Below are 19,414 nucleotides of genomic sequence, written 5' to 3'. Positions count from 1 at the left end.
TTCAGATTATATATAATATTTAGAAAAATCTTATTACAAGCATATTTTATATATCAATTTGTGCATCAATATTAATTTATAAGATATATGTTTAACGAAATGATGGGAATTAAAAATAAATATAATTTTTATGAAATAAGATATTTTCTTATTTTTTCAAAAAATTTTATATTTTTTTAAAATAAAAAATTTTATTGATACGTAAATTAATAAAAAAAAAAGTGTTTATATTTAACAAAACTAATAATATTTTAGGATTCTCTGGATGTGGTCTTTTTGTAAACATCAATTGGGATGGAAAACTCTCCCTCCGTACGTTGATTTGCGTTTACTTTCGACGTCTCCTCTTCTTTTATTATATATTTTTAATAGATAAAACATATTTACACAATAAAATAAATAAAAATTTATATCAAAATTTTAATTTTTTTAATTATAGACTACTATTTTTCAAAAATAACACATGATATTTGCACAACTAAAATTATATTTGACATTATTTTTTTCAATAATTTAAAATATTATTATTTAAATAATATGATCTACATATTAACTTAAAAATATAATAATTCAAACTAAAATTTTAAACTAACATAATATAGCTTGTTACGTGGTATTGTAAAATCCTTTTATTATAAAATATATTTTTGTATATCAATTTTTAAATTTATTTTTTGAGATTAATCTATTATATATATTTTTTAATTTTATTACGTTTAAATAAAATTATGTATTAATTTATATATTAATATTGATTTATTTATATTTAAAATTTAAATTAATATTATTTTTGATAAAATTTATTTTTTAATCAATATTAATATGCTTCAAACTAGATTTTTTTTTTTTTCCGTCCTTTCTAACCAATCTCTACTTATATTTATTGTTTTGTCTTCCAATCTTTTGCGCAATAAATTAATATAAATTGTATGATAATGCCCCACACCGCCTCTTCTTTAAATGACGCCAACCCCTCCTTTTCGTCTCTGACTCCTGCTCTTCATTGGTAACAGTAATACTTGTATCAATTGCCAGGCGCCGCTTGCGTTTTCCTGCTAGGCTCTCTCTCTCTCAATGGGGGTGTACGCCAATATCTTGGTGAGATGAAGCATGAAGCCCTCCCTGCCCGCACGATGATAGAACTCTCTCTCTTCTTCATTTAAAATTGAAACCACTAAAGAAACTGACGGAAAACATGGTGGTCAGGGTTTCTCTCTCTTGTTATTATATTTTTTTCTTGTGGAAATTCATTTAATTTTATTTGTTATGCTTCTGTATTTTTCAGCTTATTGCTTCCCATCTTCTACCTCGGTGGCTTGAGGTACTTCTCACAGAGAAGTTCTACAACGCATGCATAATTCACGAAGAGGCCAAGAAGAACGAAAAGAATGTCTATTGTCTGGACTGTTGCATCAGTCTCTGCCCGCACTGCTTGTCCCCTCACCGCACTCACCGACTCTTGCAGGTTTCTCCTTTCAAAATTCACCACAACAGTCTTCGAGAATTCCTTACCTCTTCCTTCTAAAAAATCTCGTCATTACGTTACCCTTAGTTTTTTATATTGAATTTTAATCCTTTGCTCTTCCGCGTTCAGATAAGAAGGTATGTTTATCACGATGTTATAAGGTTGGATGATGCTGCAAAGTTGATTGACTGTGCCTTCGTTCAAGTAAGTATATTCTTGAAGATATTAGCTCATGGTCTTCTGGTAACCTAACCATGTAAAGCCTTGTAAATGAAAAAGAAAACACAGAACATGTCTGAGTTGCTTCTGATAAAAAAAAAAAAAAAAAAAACTTCGTTCTTTTTGGGTTTTTCAGAGGACTGACTTCGTTGAAAATTGAAGATTACCCTTTTCTTAGTTCTTCAAGTTTGTGTAATTGCCTTCTGCTGCTCACTGCTGCTTCTGCTTCTTTTCCCCTATATTTCTTTGCACACCGAGAATTTTATGCACATGTTTTTGTGGAGGAAGTTTTGAAGGAATTAACACACACAAGTGTAAAATTAAGAACACTCGAATTTATTCTGCATAACCATATTTTCTTGTTTATGCTTTGCTGTAAGTCTTACTTTCTCCAACCCTCTACAGTCGTACACGACCAACAGTGCAAAAGTGGTATTTTTGCACGAAAGGCCGCAGACAAGGAACTTCAGGGGCTCCGGCAACTTTTGCAGCACCTGTGACAGAAGCCTACAAGACCCATACCTCTTCTGCTCCCTCTCCTGCAAGGTTTTTTGGCCCAAAACCCTAATTCTGATCTATCACACTTGGTTCTATTCCTCACTATCCCTCACCCCATTTTACACTTTATCAAGTCTTTTACATTTCCATCCCAGTTTTCGAAATTTTTTTTTCCTCCGAGACGAGTATCATTTCTCTTTTTCTCAAGTCTGCCATGAAGACACTCGAATTGCTTTCTCTTCTGGCTCTTTTTACTCGCGCATGGTGCTTTTCTCACAGCCAGTTTATTTTTACACACTTACTCATCTGGGTCTCGCTAAAGTCCCACTCTTGTTCAATTCTCCTACACACCAATTCCAATTTTTCAACTCGTCACTTTTTCTCACCTGGGTTTTTCTCATTTCTGACCGTTTCCTTTTCCTTATCACAGATTGATCATCTCATCAGGACGGAAGTTGAAATCTCGAAGTATCTCTTCGATTGCAAGTCCTTGTCCTTACCCGAGCCGGGTTTAGAGGACTGTTCGATTACTGCCGACTGTGTCCTTGAACCTACCGGTTCGAGCCAAACCTCTTCTGGGTCGGGTGGATGTGGTGGGGTGGACTGCAGGACATTTGCTTGCACTGCCACAACCGAGGTTGTGAGGAAGAAGAGGACTAGCTTGTCGGTGTATGGATCGGCGTGCCGGCCGGTATGTTCGCCAGTCCCAGAAATCTCGGCAAGTTTGATGAACCGGAGAAAAGGGACTCCACAAAGAGCTCCACTTTATTGAATTTCACTGCTGATTGGTAGAGAGAGAGAGAGAGAGAGAGAGAGAGAGAGAGAGAGAATATTAGAGGGAGGTTTAGGATAAGTTTGGTGTTTAATTACTTTTCCTTTATACTAATTTCAGGATAAGGGAAGTCTCCCAATTTTGTTAGAGGGCTCTCTCCATCTCTCCTCTCTAACGGGTGGCTGGATATTTGTATTTTTTTGTTTTTATTTCTTACAGACTCAGAATACTGACAAAATTTTCTAGTTATATTGCTACTCCCATGGCTATGGGGTTATATAATTTACTTTCCAAAGATTTGTACTGCCATGACTTGGTTCTGTTTTTGTTATTTTCCATTTTGCCAAGTATTTGGGTCTTAATTGAACTTACACTTTCTGTGCTTATATGTAATGTAAATGAACATGTTCATGATTTTATGGGCATGTGTGCATTTTCAAGTTTCTACCAAAAAAGTGCAAAGCTTAGTTAATGGACAGATGGGAACTGCCACTTTTCATAGAAATTGGGAGAGTTGAGTGTGGGAGGAGAGGGGGGTTTGAAAGCAGAAACCAAAGCAAAATTGTGTCTATATTTTCTTTTCTAGGGGGGAAAAGTGACAAAATCTGAAGACTGGTCTGCCAATTATTTTCTGTATTCTTGAAAGGGTGAAAGATGGCAACCCCCATTTTATTTTCTTTTTCTTTCCTGCCTATATTCTCCTCTTCTAGGGGAGAAAAGTGACAAAATTTGAACCGAGTTTGCCTATTATTTTGTTTGAATTTATATGTTTGAGATCCTAACAATACTATTCTATTTTATCTTATAGGAACCTGTAACTTCATTCTTTAACTTAATTGTCTTTTTGTGCTTAGTGCTCTCTATAACTATGGTTTTTCTATTTTTTATTATTTGGGATTACATGTCTTTAGGACTTCTATGCTTGCCCTATTTTTTAATACTCTCTCTCACCAAGTTTTGGGAGTTATGATCCCTTTTTGTCTCTTGTAGATATTTGAGCTGGAAAACTGAAAGAGGGCATAGAAATGGGGACCAAAAATCTTTTGGTCTTTGTCCCAAATCAAGGATAATTTGAATATATTCTTGTAGTTGTGAGTGCGAAAATTGTATAATATAATAATTTTGAAAAACATAAATAAATATTATATTCACATGAAAAAAATTAATTTTTTAATAATAGATTATACTCTTTTTTAAAGTGAGTATATGATATTTACATACTTTACGATTGTATATAATATTATTCTTAATTTAGATGCAACTGAATAATTCTTTCAGCCACTCTTACCTTGTTGCGATGGGGAAGCATTATTCATCAACCTTCGAATATTTCTTTTAAGGACAATGAAAGAAAAATGTCGCATTTTCCATAGAATGATCATAGTGGAAAGATTCTCCATGGACCCTTATTTCTAACATACTCACTTGTTCAAAGAAAAGGAAAGAAAAAATATTCACGATTATGGTCATGATCATCTCCAAGAAATCCTTCTAGACAGCGGATTGCAGAATCCTTCTTTGCTCAGACTTGTTCTTCATTTCTACTTTTCCGATTTCCATTCCCAGACTGATGTCTTTCGCTAAACTTTGAAGAGAAGTTTGTTGAGAAAATAATGGTTTTGAATGCTGCTTCGTACTACAGTCTCTGGTTTAAATTCATGAGCATGCAGTGCACGCATGCATGTCTTCCTATGCGTTAAAGGGACAGGCATTTTTGGCATTTATATGTCCTCCCAGACATCTGTATCGTATCAGTACCATGATGGCCTTTGCTCACGTCTTTTGTCAAACACGTGCTGTTGTGTTTGGTGTGTATGTTAGCCCTCTTTCTATACCTATTCTTCCAACAAATCAACATGGTATCGGAAATTTGCAGTTGTTACCATGTCAACTTTTGTAATATATGGTGTTTGAGGTACACTCTGGTTACACATAGGGGGACCACCTTAGTACCATATCTATCTCTGATTGTATATATATATATATACACACATTTAATGATCCTATGACATCTTGAAAGACAAAACAAGGGAGTAGGGAGAGAAGAAGCAGTCAAGGAATCATTCAATTCAATGCATACAACTGTAGAAGCCAACTTTTAATGAACATATCTAATCTCCTTATTTGAAAATTTACTAATTGTTTTCTAAAGCATTTTGATGAGATAATATTTCATGATAGTGTGGATCGAGACGCAAGAAATTGAACGAGTAATGCTAATTATAAGGTTTTGCTTGGCTATTGAAAATTTTTAGATGAGAATTTTGAGTTTTAAGATTAAATATTAAAATATTATATTTTAATATTATTATTCTTTTGAGATTTAAAAAAGTAAAGAAAAATTTAAATTATTTATTATATTTTGTATGAGGATTTAAGAAAGTTGTAATGATGAGATGAGATGAGAATTTTATATTTTAAATTAAAATTTTATGTGTAAGCCTCATATAACTCGCATATAATTTTTTAATAAAAAAATAGATTTCACTAATAAAGAATAAATTTTTTTATATATTTTTTAATAAAATATAATTTTTTTGCAAATGTTTATACGCGACTTATCTATTTAAAATTTGTATAAATCATTTCTTAAGGGAGATGGTCTCGTGAAGAGGACTCTTACCATATTTATGATTATATGTGTTAATTTTCAATGCAATATTAAATGCTCAATATATATTATTGGACTCCAATGAAACTAAAAATATTATAATTCTTAGGCGCGGAGAGGAAGAGAAAGCATATACAAATCATATACTATAACCAACTTTATATATATATATATATGTCTCTCTCCTATATACATTTTTCTCTCTCACATTCTATGCATAGGGTTCAAACAAGAATTATATAGAATATAAATCCACTATATATAATATATTATATGGTACAATCCTCACTCAAGTAACTTGTGATAGGATAATATTTGGATGGATTGGGAGAATATATAATCAAATCTAATTACTTATGAGTAATACTAGACATAGTATTAAGATGTGTAAATTCTACGCATTTCCTTTTTAAAAAAGTGGGACTTACTATTAAAAAAATTATTATTTTTATATGAGTCTCATACTTATTAATTTTTTTTTAAAAAAAAGAGTAAGAGTTTGCATGGCTAAGATTATAAATATCATTTCTCATTATTTATACCGTGTTTGAGATTTATATTTTTAACTTTTTTGAAATGAATAGATAAATTTAAAATTAGAGATCTTTGACGATCAAATTTTCTTAAACTTCTTAAAATTTTCAACTAAAGTTCCATACTTATCCATTCGGTTCGGTTCGGTGCTATAAAATTTTTATTTCAAATTCAAAATTCTCATCTCATTATTATAATTTTATCAAATATTTATAAAAAATATAATAAATAATTCAATTTTTACTTAACTTTTTCAAATTTCAAAACAATCATAATATTAAATTTTAATATTTTAATATTTTATTTTAAAACTTAAAATTCTCATCTCAATTTTATAATAGATAAAAATTTATTTATTTTAACCAAACCCATATATTATTCTCTGAGAATGGAACGGAAGGACAAACCAAGTGTCTGCCTACTGTAACAGCTAACCACACAATACAGGTGACAGCCAATGCGCCACCGTTCGATCATTATCCTTGGTTTACGAAGTGAAAAAATACGGCCCATTTGGGCGCCCCACTATTTCCGACACACGATACGGAACACTGCAAAATCACCGGCATGTGATGCTATCTGCTTATAGGAATTATGAAATCTCGAGAACTGATTTCTGCCTCCGTTTCTTCTCAGATTATTCCTATATCTCCCGTTTTCAGGAAACCCTAATTTTAATTTCTTGTGATATATTTTATTTTCAGCTTTCTTAGGGGAAGTTGAAATTCTGTTTCTTTTGGATTCATAGCCATGGGTACTGGGGATCTTCTAAGCGTTCACCCTACAGAACTCAAATTCCAGTGTAAGGTTTTACTTTTGTTTAGTTTTTTTTAATCAGACTAGTTTTTTGTTTGGTTCCATGGAAAATTTTGGAAAATAAGAGAGAAAAAACTTGCATGCCGTGTTTTATGCTTACTGGTTTTAATAAGAATACTAAGGACGCACATTTTTATATGCAAGTAAGAACGCACTTTTATTATTCAGCGAGTTGTTCGATATGGCGTAGACTATCGCTGTTTCTCAGCAATCATGATTTGCCCGAGTTTTCTATCGGTTGAGAAATTGGGGGAAGTTAAAATCATGAATTGTATAATTTGCGGTGTTTTTCTTCTGTATCACAGTGAGGTTATCTGCTTAATTGAGCGAGGTGTTTTTGGTTGGTTACTTTGTCCTGGGTTCGTTTGGTGAGAGTTGAGGAAAATAAATTGAAATGATTTTTTTTTTTTGAAGATACGTAACCATCTGAATAGAGCCAAATGCTTCTTTGAGGTTTCTTTCAGTATCTCTAAGCATGATGAGTTGTTACTTCTGTTTACTGTTTGGCCCAATTGTTTGTCATGTTAATTTTACTCTTTGGAACTCTTGCAATGTGTTTATTTCTGCTAATTGGTCTTTTTTGTTTGGCTGAAACATGATGGAAAAGTTGAAGTGAAGAAACAAAGTTCATGTTCTTTGCAACTGACCAATAAAACAGATAAATATGTGGCGTTCAAGGTAGTTGCCTTCTGAATTTTCATCACTGGTTTTTATTTATTCGTTTGATGTGGTATATGCCATCAATTAACTATGCCTATATTCTGTTTAATGTACTTGACATTGTAATGGAATAGGTCAAAACAACTAACCCCAAAAAGTATTGTGTCCGTCCCAATGCTGGTATTGTTTTGCCCCAAAGCACATGCAGTGTTACAGGTAAATACTTACTAGTAACTTGAATAGCGTGTGTCTGTTTACGGAAAACGTTAGTTGAATCTTTATCTTGAAATTATTGTTGCTAGGTTTTAAGTTGTAGCTTTTCTGCCAATCCATCTGTTTTTTTGGCATGTATTCTGGCAGTAACAATGCAAGCTCCAAAAGAGTTACCCCCTGATTTGCAGTGCAAGGACAAATTTCTCCTCCAAAGTGTTGTTGCAGCAGATGGTGCAACTACAAAAGACATTACTCCGGATATGGTGTGTTAATGTGGCTGCAGCTATTGTTTCTGGCTGTTGTGTGTTTTGCAGTTTTTTTTTTTTTAATTCCATGAATTCAGACGTGGTGTATTGCTCTTGTAGTTTAGCAAAGAAGATGGCAAGGCTGTCAAAGAGTTCAAGTTGAGGGTCATTTACATTCCTGCAAATCCCCCATCACCTGTACCTGAAGGATCCGAAGAAGGTTCTCCTCCCAGGGCATCAGTGCTTGAGAATGGGCATCAAAATATGTCATTATTTGATTCTGTATGCGTTTTTTATTTTGCTTTCTTGAAATCCATTTTTTCTTTTCCAATACATTATTTTTAAAAACATTTCAAAGACTTTGATGGAGACATTGGATACCAACTTGGTTTACTTTTGGTCTGGTATGTTGGTTTAAATGTTGTAAACATAGGTATCAAGATCTTTAGAGGATCCTAAAGAGAAGTCTTCAGAGGTAAAATGTCTCTCTACCCCTCTTGCAAGACATCCTTGTTATTCTCAATTATTTCTGTGCTTTTCGTTTTAGTAGTCAATGAATGTTTTTGTTCCATTCTGTTCCTTTATTAGGCTTTCTGAGTGTGTCGAGTCACTGTGTTTCTAATTGTATGGTCAATGAAGGATGCTTGAGACATGACATTTTAACACTTTAATGTTTTATTTATGTTTCAAAGATTATAATGTGTATATATAGATAGTTGGAAGCATCTGAGTCAATAAATGTTACTATGAACTTCCAGAAAATATAGTGCTGACAACTTTAAGCATTAAATGGGGGTACTAGATGTCTTTATATAAATAAGACATTGATGTCTTTGAATTTTGTCAATCGTAGGCTCATAGCGTTTGTTTCCTACAACATGTCTCTATGTTCCTGTTTTTGAAACCTAGTGAAAATGTCTACTCTATGCCTGTGGATGATAGTGGTATGAATTTTGGATTCCTAGTTGGGTCATATTATGAAGTGCTTATGGGAGAAATGAAAGTCAAAGAGTGAGTTGTCGGTTGTTGCTAAGGTGATTATCAGAAGTTTAACAGTTTTATAGGAACCAATAATTGTTTTTTCACTTATTTGCAGAGGCTAATAGATTTTAGCTGGTTTGGTTTGAGTTTTCATTTTTGGATAAGGTATTGAGGCCTCAAGCATGGAGAAAAAAAACTTCATTACCCATATAAAATAGTTTAAGTGAAGTGGGAGGTATACCCTGGTGATTTGGGATCTATTATTTCAATTACAAATACTTAGATGTTAGACCTTGTGCTCTTAGCTTTTTGGCCAGTTAGTAGTGTAGCATGGAGACTTTTCTCAATTTTGCTTATAGTCTTTTTTATGTCTATTTATTACTGTTCTTGTTTTGCCTGATTATAGTCTTTTTTATTAATACAATTGGTTGATTAAATTTCATTTTGCCTTGGAAAGTTGATGTATCTTTTTTCTTCAGGCATGGTCTATGATTTCTAAGTTGACTGAGGAGAAAACTTTGGCCTTGGAACAAAATCAGAAATTACATCAAGAACTGGTATTGGTTTTTCTTGGATTGTATGTTGTTAATTAGCTCTTCACTTACTTGGCTCTTTTTTTTTACTGGTTCTCCTAAAAATTCTGTTTTGTATTGCTTGTGTTCAACATATTGTCCGGTAACTCTGTATGCTTTGTCATGTTATGTTCGCCTGCATTAACTCTCAGTAAAAGGCACTACTGCACTTAACTATAATCATACGAGTGAGGCAATGTAAAACCAAGTATACTGAGTTAGATTGCCGATTCTCTATGAGATCTATTCATGTAAAAAGAAGCAAGGTTAGATCCATATTGTTATTTGATAGTCAGTTTAAGAAAGGTTCTCTCTAATGCATTGCTTTTTGATAGGTAGGAAGTTTGACTTTTTTAAGCTTCAGTACTTGGTATCGTCATATAATGTTAATATAAACAGAGTTTTACTGAGATTGCTATGACACACATATACATTCAATGTTATTTGTCCAAGGAAACTCTAGTTCCTTGAGAATTGTATGTCTGTATACCAATGATTAAATTCTGTTTTTAACTCTTCAATCAAGCTATGAAACTTGCATCCTTGACTGAAAGTCTATGTCCCATTTGTTCTTTCACAACTATCCTTATTTTACAGCACTGTGTCACTCTCCTCTGTCGTGTTTTCTGTTGTTTCAATAAAATTATGTGGTTCATAGTTGCTTGACCTTATAAAACTACATTTGATAGGATCTGATGAAAAAACAAATGAGCAAAAGTGGTGCCGGTGGCTTCTCTTTATTAATTGCGATGCTGGTTGGTCTCCTTGGCATCCTGGTTGGTTACTTTTTCAATTAAACACTGGAACTTGCATTGGGTGTTTGGAATCAAATATGGTTGTTCATGGTGGCTTCTCTTCACACTAACTGTCTTTGGGACTCTTTCTATTTCTAGTGTGTAAATTGTAGCCTCTCATTATTGTATTTAGACCTTGTGAATGATTGATTTATCCAAGTCTGTTCTTAAGAGCAACTTTTTTGGGTTTTCAGACATGTTGATGTTTAGGTTTAATTAAGTAATTTTTTTCCTCTTAAAGGGTGTCATTAGTGGATTTGTCTTCAAAGTTGGGACCATGATAAACCAACCGTCCAATCATATTTATTATTAAATATATATTAAATAATTGAAAATTTATTTATTATATTTATATTTTTTTGGTATACTAATCATCTGGGGAACTGTTAGGTCCGCTACTGAGAGGTGGTCTCGAGAGTTCACACACTATAAGTGCACTATGCACACAACACTTTTATTTTGCGTATTTTTAAGCTTTTTTTAAATCACTTTAAATATTTTTTAAAACATTTCACAAATTCATTAAAAAATACTTTTTTAATCATTAAGAAAAAAAAAATCAAATCGGTAGAAACTCTCAACAATTTATCGGTTGCTTAAGATCTCATTTGTTTTTATCACTATTTTTAATCCATCTAATCATTATAATATTTTTTAAAAATTTCATATAAAATAAAATAAATAATTTAATTTTTTTAATCTTGAAATAAAAATAATATTAAAAATATATATTTTAATAATATTTTATTCAACTTTTATAAATACAACTTTTTGATTGGCTGGAATAATCGTGTGCTGTAAATCATAGAAAAGTTTCAGCCAATAACACGAGTTATTATTTTTATTTAATTACTGATGCTTTTGATCAGAAAAAGCACAAGTAACTCTTCTTGCTATAATTTATAGCAGAACACTAATTATGTTTTGTTGAAACATAAAGGATCTACTTATTTATTTACCGCAATTAATCTTGTTTATTCAGTCGTAACAACGTTGAATATAGCTACTAAGTCTTGATTTGGTTACACATTTCAAACTATCTTATCTTATTTTATCTCATATAATTATTACGAATTTATTAAATTTTTACAAAAATATAATAAATAATTCAACATTTTCAAATCTTAAAATAAAAATAATATTAAAAATTTATATTTTAATAATATTTTATTCAACTTTCAACTTTAACTCATGTGTAACCAAACGATATCTTTACTTTTTGAAGTCGATAAAATTATATTATGTATGTTAATAACGTGTTTCGTATGCCTTTGGGCTGGACTACTTGGAAACTCGGGTCTTTTCGTACCTGCACACACTAAATCACTCTCAATTCTAGCAATCTGGTGGATTTTCGAATGGAACCTCCAATGCTTAAGTCAGTCTCGTCTAGAAGAAAACTCTTCGAAAATAACAAGTATTATTGTTTCAAAATTAAATTTTTTTATGGTGCTCGAGGTGGATGCTTATACTTGTCTCCAGGGCAGCTCCATACCTTGTCTTCAGGGCAGCTTCATACTCTGTCTCCCTATGCCAGAGCTCCATTAATGCGACTTGGCCTTAGAAGGGCATCAGATCATGTTGTCCCATCGAGATGGCGTGCTGCTTCTTTCCTGACAATATGGGTGCTAGGTGCCCATCGGATTACGGCCCACCCGCATCCTCTTGAGATGGGGCGCCTGCAGTAACGTGGTTCAGAATTGGATGGGTTTAGGTCTTGCCTTGGGCCACATGCCATCTTTACCTGGACTGGGCCGAACTCCTAGGAGAAATTTTCCCCTAACAATGTATATACAAAATAAAAAATTATACTTATTATATTTTTATTCCACTTTAATTTGATATTGTCCATCAACTTTTGAGTTAATTTTTTATAACATAAAAATGATCCAAATGTTATACAAGTGTCTAAATAATATATAAAAATTTTATGTGCAGTCACTTTTGTATACTCTTTTGTCCACTCCTGTAATATGATTGGTTATGTATTAAAAAAAATTTAATTCAGCCAATTATATCAGTAGAGTGCATAAAGAATACGTAAAAGTGATTGTATGTAAAATTACTCCTAAATATAATATACAAGTTTCGTGCACTATCTTTTTTGGAAAAGAATCCATTATTAAAAAAGTAATTTTTTAATATGGAGTCTAACTAGAGGAGTTCATCCGGATTGGATTTTTCCGGATCCGGGCGGATAACCGTCCGGATTATACCCGGGCGGATAAGAAATAATTCTTACCCGCCCGGACCCGGTTTTATAACCGGATATCCGTAACCGGTTTTAAAGTCCATAACAAAACAAACCTAACCTAACTTCACGTGCATCCTTACGGACACAGACCTCGACGATTCTCTCGCCCCCCATCCCCCCGCGCCGCCCGTTGCTCACAGCTGGATCCTTCGCCGCCGGTGACTGGGCCGTAGTCCGTTTAACCCCAACTCGAGTTCTCCTTCGCATGTGCTAGGGTATGTCTCTCTCTCTCTCTCTCTCTCTCTCTCTCGCTCTCTAACTCTATCGCTCTCTTCCCCCACTGAAATAACATGAATGTTTTTTCTAGTCCTTTTAGGTAAATAAAATTTTTTTGTAATCAATGAAGAAAATGGATTTTCGGTTAGATTTCTTTTCAAATACGAGCTGTCTTCAACAATATTCATGTACGCATGCAACTGGAGAAATTGTCTAAAATGTTGGCTTATTATTTATTAATGTGTGGATTTTTGTTTGCATTTCGTGATAGATATCCTTCTGGGTATCAAAAAATTCTGGGTATTAATGTGATAGTAGATGGAGACGAGGAGTGTAATCTGATAGAATGAACTATTTAATAATGAGATCTGATACTCTGGCTGTGATTTAAAAGCCTTACAAATTTGGCAGTCATTATCCCAACTCTGTTTTGAAAGGATTTTGTATCAGTGGATAGTCTTGGTAAGAATATCAAGTCTAGAACTAGATGTCAATATATTATATATACATGTATATAATATGTATATGTGGGCTGTGTTTATCATTACCTGTCATTGGTTAAATCCCATTTCGTTTCTTAGTTCTAAATAAAAAGTAGTTAAAAAGCATGCATTTTTTGGTTAAATACAGCCCATTGTACATTGTTCATTGAGTTCTGCAATATGTCGGTCTGCATCTGTAATTTTGGTTCTTCCGTGATCTGGTCTGAAGTTTCTGTATTCTATAGCTTCATGTTTCATTCAGTTATGCTGAGTTGTATAGCTGTTTGTGAAGAGCATCTAATTCATAACATTTTCTGTAATAACAACTTTGGTAGTCCTCTCTCTGTGTTTTTTAATCTTTTTGCATGACAATAATCCTTTTGCTTTGTGTAAGTTTTGTTCCCATTTATTTGAGGGGCCTTTAATCAAACTCATGATTTCTTTTGCAGGGCCTTCCAGTCATTGCCATTGGTGTTGGGCTCAGCACAGTTGACAAACCATCTGTAACTGTAAGTATATTATGCTATCTTGAATCTCCTTAACTTTCACAATTATAAAGTTGCATTGGATTAATGGGCCGAAATTTGATGAATAATTGAATACATGTATCTTACTTGCATTTAGGATTTACTGTATGTTAATTAAACTTGAACAATGAACAGAGTTTCTGTGTTGGCAAACTTGAATAATTAAACTTCTTAAAAAATACAGATACTATAGTAATCTCACACACATGCAGCCATACCCTTTCTAAGTTGTTCAATTAAAGTTTATAAATAAGTAGTGGTTGAGATTTAATGGACTGGTGTTCTGCAATGAGAAACTTAAAAGGAGCTAAATGGGTCATTTGTCAGTTAGATAACTTAAAATATTAATTGGTCGAATCTTTGCAAGCATATGGGTGTTGTTGTGATATAATCGCATGATAATGATTAATGATAATGATTAATGGAAAAAGGTTAGACTGCATGTTAACTACCTCTCTATGGCCTGTTTAATATATAATATGTTGTCTATTTTATAATGGCTACAGTTTATGGCTTGCTAATTGGAACAGTAACCTATCATCTGGACCTGCTCATGCTGGTGAGTTTGCATCTTGATCTGTTTTGCATAATTTGGTTTCAATGGGTTGTACTGCTGCGCTCTCTGTAATGATTCTATTTGCTGCTGCTAATGAATTAGATCAAATATGAGATTATAAAGAAATTGTAAATTATCTTTAAAAAAAAAAATCTGTGAATGTTCCTACTAGGAGTATCACGTATCTAATATTAGCTTGGTTTGGATACATCTTGCCTTCATTTTGACTAGGCTTAAACTATTAACTTCGTTTTTAATGGCAGCTATCACATGTTTTGTGGGATTGCAGTTTGAGCACATACTTTCAGTAGGAAATAAGGAGTGAAGATCTCCATAATGATGCAGTTTGGGTACTAATAATTCTTCAATGGGCTTGGTTTGATTATTTGCAATTCCTAATTGTTCCATCTCTTTGTAATATATGTTATTGGTAAAACTGCACCATATTGATTTTTTTTAAGAACTTTTTACAAGTGATTAAATTATTTAACAAAAAAAATCTAGGCAATTTGAACATGATTTCAGAATTTTTTTTTTTTAGAAGTGCTATAATTTTTTTTTTAAAAGTTATAAGTTTTTTTAAAAATAAAATATTACAAAACCCGGATTGAATCCAGTTATAACCCGGATCCGGTTTTTATCACAAAAAAAGAAATAAACAATCCGGATATCCGGTAATCCGCCCGGATGGAATCCGGATTCAATTCGGGCGGATAACTGCCCCTTTTTTGAAATATGGATCCGGATCCGGTTATGGCCGGATATCCGGATCCAGATCCGGATGAACACTCCTAAGTCTAACCATTCTTTTCAAAAGGAGTGGGCAAACCTTAATTATCCTAAAGCTGAAAATATTCTTTTTTTCGCATAAAATATTTGTATAGGTAACATATAGGTAAGAGTAACTGAGGCTTTGTTTGTTTTTACAAATCATCTCATCTAATTATTATAATTTTTTTAAACTTTCAAATAAAATAAAAAAATCAATTCAATTTTTTAAAATTTTAAATAAAAATTATATTTTAATAATATTTTATTCAACTTTAATTTCATTTTATATATGTACAGTGTAACCAAACCATGCAAGAGAGAATAAAATAATATATGGCAATGACGTCGTTTTTGTGGGAGTGTGTGTCTCTTTAACCGTTGAGTAATCTACGCCCGAGACCGCATATTCAGAAAACTCAAAACCCTAGCTAACCCCCAATCTAAACCCTCTCTCTCTCTCTCTCTCTCTCTCTCTCTCTCTCTCTCTCTCTCTCTCTCTCTCGACACAGCCTTTTCTCTGCAGATTTCTCCCTAAAAAATTCTGCTACTTTCTTGGAGATACTTGAGCAGGTATTTTCTATGTTTAACTTAGGTCTCTCGATTTTAGGTTTGCCGAATACTGTGATGTTGTATTGCGGGTTTTGTGTTTAACCTAATTCCCCTTGCTCTGTTTGGTTATTCATTTCAAATTGTAACTAAAATGCCGTATTTTCTTAGTGTTTCGACTAATGTTAGCTGAAAATGCTTGTCCTTTTTCCTTACAATATAAACGACTTATCTTGTCGACAAGAAGCGGAGGGGAATTCTGGACATTTGGAAAGTGAGACTATTGGTTTAACTTTTCCCAATTAATTGCTTGAAGGAGACATAATAATCGAAGGAATTGAACTCAATTAAATGATTCTCCTTCAGTTATTTGGCTAACTTGAGTTTATTTGATTTTGTTAAGTGATAGAACTGATACGATTCCCATATTAAAATGCATGAAAATGATATCTTTTGAATTAAAATCGTAATAGGAGTCAGTTTTTTTTTTCCCAGTATTTAGTTTAGACTCTGACTCTAACCACGTGTATCAACTTGGACGAACACTGACTCTGTTTTGTCGAGTGTTTTCACAACCCTGCTTGGAGAAAGTGGGGGGCTTGGGTTTTGGGGTGGGGGGATCCACGTCTGTTGGAGGATTGGGGACAACTTTCTTATTTCAATCGGTGCGTAATGAATTAGTGGGAATTCAAAGTTTAGGTATTCACATATTGTAGCTTGATACTTTCAAGTGCTATTTTTTTCTTTTTCTTTTCTCACAGGGTTTCCAAAAGGTAGGAAAAGTATTCATTTTATATGTGATCTTGGCTCATATTGTTATTTTTTCCTTGTTTCATCAAGGCATGATGAATTGGTTATTGTTGTAGACCAAAGTTACCAAAGTCTCTTACCCGCCAACTGAATCAAGCTTAGCTCCAATTACTGAACTATGGTAAGCTATACAAACACATTATTTTTGTTGCTCAGTTTTGGATAAAGAAGTGAGCATTGACTAAAAATTTATAAAGGGGCATAATATTTGTGAATAATACACGGAGGAGGATAAAACAAGTGTTTTTTTTAATGGCGCTTCACCCCCATAAGTACAGGTGATGGGTGAGATTGTAGGTTAATTGGGAAAAGTGAGATTGCAAACATGGTAGCTTATGGGGGGGTTGGTGTACTAAAGAGGGGAATGGGACATACGGTGTGGGGGTGTGGAAGCACATAAGACGAGGGTGGGGGGAGTTTACTCGCCACACTAAAATTGTGGTGGGGGAGGGTACTCGTGTAAAATTTTGGAGTGACATTTAGTGCGGGGAGGAGGCATTAAAAGATTCCTTTCCATCCATTTTTCGAGTGGCCTGTGATCAAGAATATTCCGTGGCAGATCTTATGCTTCGTTTAGGAGACCAAGTCCAATGGAATGTCACTTTTAGCAGAGCAACCCAAGATTGGGCTTTTGAGGCTTTCTTCAGCATTGTGTATTCTGTGAGAATGCACGTTTCGCGCGCTGATAAACTATGGTGGACACCAGCCGGAAAGGGCACATTCTTGGTTCACTCTTTCTATAAAACTCTTACCATTATACCTGATTCCCACTTCCCATGGAGAAGCCTATGGAGAAAGAAGGCACCCCCCAAAGCACTATTCTTTCCCTGGACAGTGGCCCTGGGTAAGATCTTGACAATAGATAATCTACGAAAGCGCCGGGTAATTATTTCAGATTGGTGCTGTTTGTGCAAGAAAGCTGGTGAATCAGTAGATCATCTCTTGCTACATTGTGAGATAGCTAGAGTCTTGTAGAGCGAAGTGTTCAGTCGTTTAGATTTAAATTGGGTTATGCCAGCTACAGTCATTGAGCTTTTGGCCAACTGGTCAATTCCGGGTGGGGCTCCTCAAATCAAAGCAGTTTGGAAGATAGTCCCCATCTGCATTATGTGGTGCATATGGCATGAGCGTAATGAGAAGACTTTTGAAGATATGGAGTGGTCTTTGGAGGAGCTTCGATCTTTATTTTTCAGCACTTTATTCCTTTGGGCCATAGCTATAGATTTTAATGGCCTAAATTTTCATGATTTCCTTGTTTCTAATATTTTGAACTAGATAGGTGCTCCTTTTGTATACCTTCTTGTGTATTTGGACTCCGTCTATTTCTTATTAATACTACCGTTTACCTATAAAAAAAAAAAAAAGTACATGATTTAATTACAAGGAAAAAAACAAACAGTGAACCAAGCTTTACCTGTTATGTACCTCGTGCCCAAAATAGGAGCTTATCATGTCCCAATACCCTTTCTATGAACCTAAAAAGACCACTTCCAAGCAACTTTGGTTGTGATTGTGCATAGAAGACTGTTTTCATAAATTTTCTGTGGTTCTGAAATACTTGGATTTAGATATTATTTGGGCAAGTTGCATCATTATAACTATGCACTTCGAATAGCATTATTATAACAGGCTATGAACCTACCTTTTTTGGTATAGAAATGTCAACTGATTAACGGGTGCTCCTGTGTCCTGCTCCTCTTAATCAATTTGCCTAATGGTGTTACAGAACCAAAAAAGAATGTCAACTGAACAGAGAGGAGAAGAAGATCAGCAAGCCACAGGTGCCCCAGTTCAAGCTTGGAGCTCAATGATGGAACAGTACCGAAGGATCAAAGAAAATGCAGAAACTTACCCTTATGTTTGGGCTTCATATATTCTTGTATACGGTGGTTTTGGCCTATGGTTTACCTACAGATGGAGGAAGCTTCGCAGGACTGAAGATAGGGTACGGGTACTACAAGAAAGACTGCGCAAGCTCGTTGAAACTGAGGAGTCTACAAAATCTGCTGCATCAGTTGAAAAGGCTCCACCACCATCTGCCAATAAGCCCCCGAGATAGTTGGGTTTGCTGCTAATTTATTTTAGCCTCTTCTGCACATTCACTAGTCTCAAGTATGGAAACAGATTGCTTTTGCTTCCTCAAATTAAATTTGAGAATTGAAGAAATCATAATGATGATGATGTATTCAAGAACTTGTTAGAAATTAAGAAGAGAATTCCCTCTTTCTTACTTTGGTCAAGATCTGAGGTTCCAATATGATAAAATGTTTTTTTATATGTGCAACCCGTTCCCAGTTTTAGGTTTGGTGTGGCATGTGAAGTGAGCTTAAGTGGCCAATATGGCATTATGGCCGATCGAGGACAATAAATTATAAGGAGTTTTGTTACATACAAGTAAAATTACATACTAATCTGCGTATCAATACTGATTATTTCATATTTAAAATTTAAATTAATACTGTTTTCAATACAATTTATTTTTTGACCAATCACATTAAGTTGGTGCGTAGATTAGTGTATAATTGTGCTTTCAACTAGATTTTTCTAATTATAAGATGTTTGTTATTTTTACTTGACATGAAGGAAATATATGCTTTATCAACCCTTTATGGATCTTACTGGTTCTATGTATATTTATCCCCTTCCTCGGTGTTTATATGACGCAATGAGTGATGTCATAAATTCAGTGTGCCTTGGACTCGGTTACTATTAAGCTGTGTAAGATCATAATTAGGGTTAAGGCTTGTATGTTGTGATTTAAGATGAGTGCTAAAACATTTGGAGTTAATGGCACTTAAAAGGGAATTCTACCTTCTCATGTTCAGTTCTTACCATAGAGACTGATTGCAGCAGATTGAAAAGGAGTAAGAAA

At 33.8% G+C, this 19,414-nt stretch overlaps 3 protein-coding genes across 16 annotated transcripts; all 3 read left to right on the top strand.

The window, feature by feature from the left end:
* The first annotated feature begins 978 nt into the window (after nt 1-978).
* On the top strand, nt 979-3,263 carry LOC122294734 (protein RGF1 INDUCIBLE TRANSCRIPTION FACTOR 1-like). The gene is made up of 5 exons (XM_043103658.1): nt 979-1,201; nt 1,286-1,465; nt 1,595-1,669; nt 2,090-2,230; nt 2,613-3,263. The coding sequence occupies exons 1-5, from the start codon at nt 1,196-1,198 to the stop codon at nt 2,952-2,954; spliced, it is 744 nt and encodes a 247-aa protein (XP_042959592.1). The 5' UTR covers nt 979-1,195; the 3' UTR covers nt 2,955-3,263.
* A 3,348-nt stretch (nt 3,264-6,611) lies between these two features.
* On the top strand, nt 6,612-10,557 carry LOC122294997 (vesicle-associated protein 1-3-like). Its single transcript, XM_043104002.1, has 8 exons — nt 6,612-6,901; nt 7,523-7,593; nt 7,710-7,791; nt 7,936-8,051; nt 8,154-8,315; nt 8,467-8,508; nt 9,494-9,571; nt 10,276-10,557. The coding sequence occupies exons 1-8, from the start codon at nt 6,850-6,852 to the stop codon at nt 10,381-10,383; spliced, it is 711 nt and encodes a 236-aa protein (XP_042959936.1). The 5' UTR covers nt 6,612-6,849; the 3' UTR covers nt 10,384-10,557.
* A 2,127-nt stretch (nt 10,558-12,684) lies between these two features.
* LOC122293972 lies at nt 12,685-18,782 on the top strand. Of its 14 annotated transcripts, none has more exons than XR_006237420.1 (7): nt 12,685-12,849; nt 13,782-13,841; nt 14,366-14,418; nt 14,705-14,765; nt 15,710-15,756; nt 16,599-16,663; nt 18,269-18,408. XR_006237420.1 is itself a non-coding variant. In XM_043102438.1 (7 exons), exons 6-7 carry the CDS (start codon nt 16,661-16,663, stop codon nt 18,599-18,601), a joined length of 336 nt encoding a protein of 111 aa, XP_042958372.1. In that variant the 5' UTR covers nt 12,691-12,849; nt 13,782-13,841; nt 14,366-14,418; nt 14,679-14,765; nt 15,710-15,756; nt 16,599-16,660; the 3' UTR covers nt 18,602-18,782. The 14 variants fall into 14 exon arrangements, 12 of the variants coding, with proteins under 12 accessions (XP_042958372.1, XP_042958370.1, XP_042958377.1 ...); XR_006237421.1 differs by having other exon boundaries at nt 15,696-15,756; XM_043102438.1 differs by having other exon boundaries at nt 12,691-12,849; nt 14,679-14,765; nt 18,269-18,782.
* Nucleotides 18,783-19,414: the final 632 nt, after the last annotated feature.

The sequence above is a fragment of the Carya illinoinensis genome, chromosome 14 (assembly GCF_018687715.1).
Source record: "Carya illinoinensis cultivar Pawnee chromosome 14, C.illinoinensisPawnee_v1, whole genome shotgun sequence".
Classification (NCBI taxonomy): Eukaryota; Viridiplantae; Streptophyta; class Magnoliopsida; order Fagales; family Juglandaceae; genus Carya; species Carya illinoinensis.
The sequence above is the reverse complement of the archived record's forward strand: the minus strand, read 5'-3'. Positions and strand labels throughout refer to the sequence as shown.

Bases quoted from the DNA above. Each gene is read 5' to 3' on its own strand.
- LOC122293972 (XM_043102433.1), top strand. The intron at 15,757-18,268 runs GTATTTTCTATG...ATGGTGTTACAG, and splicing joins TCTTGGAGATACTTGAGCAG to AACCAAAAAAGAATGTCAAC.
- LOC122294997 (XM_043104002.1), top strand. From the start codon at position 6,850: ATGGGTACTGGGGATCTTCTAAGCGTTCACCCTACAGAACTCAAATTC. The intron at 8,052-8,153 runs GTGTGTTAATGT...TTGCTCTTGTAG, and splicing joins AAGACATTACTCCGGATATG to TTTAGCAAAGAAGATGGCAA. The intron at 9,572-10,275 runs GTATTGGTTTTT...TACATTTGATAG, and splicing joins AGAAATTACATCAAGAACTG to GATCTGATGAAAAAACAAAT.
- LOC122294734 (XM_043103658.1), top strand. The intron at 1,466-1,594 runs GTTTCTCCTTTC...TTCCGCGTTCAG, and splicing joins GCACTCACCGACTCTTGCAG to ATAAGAAGGTATGTTTATCA. The intron at 1,670-2,089 runs GTAAGTATATTC...AACCCTCTACAG, and splicing joins TTGACTGTGCCTTCGTTCAA to TCGTACACGACCAACAGTGC.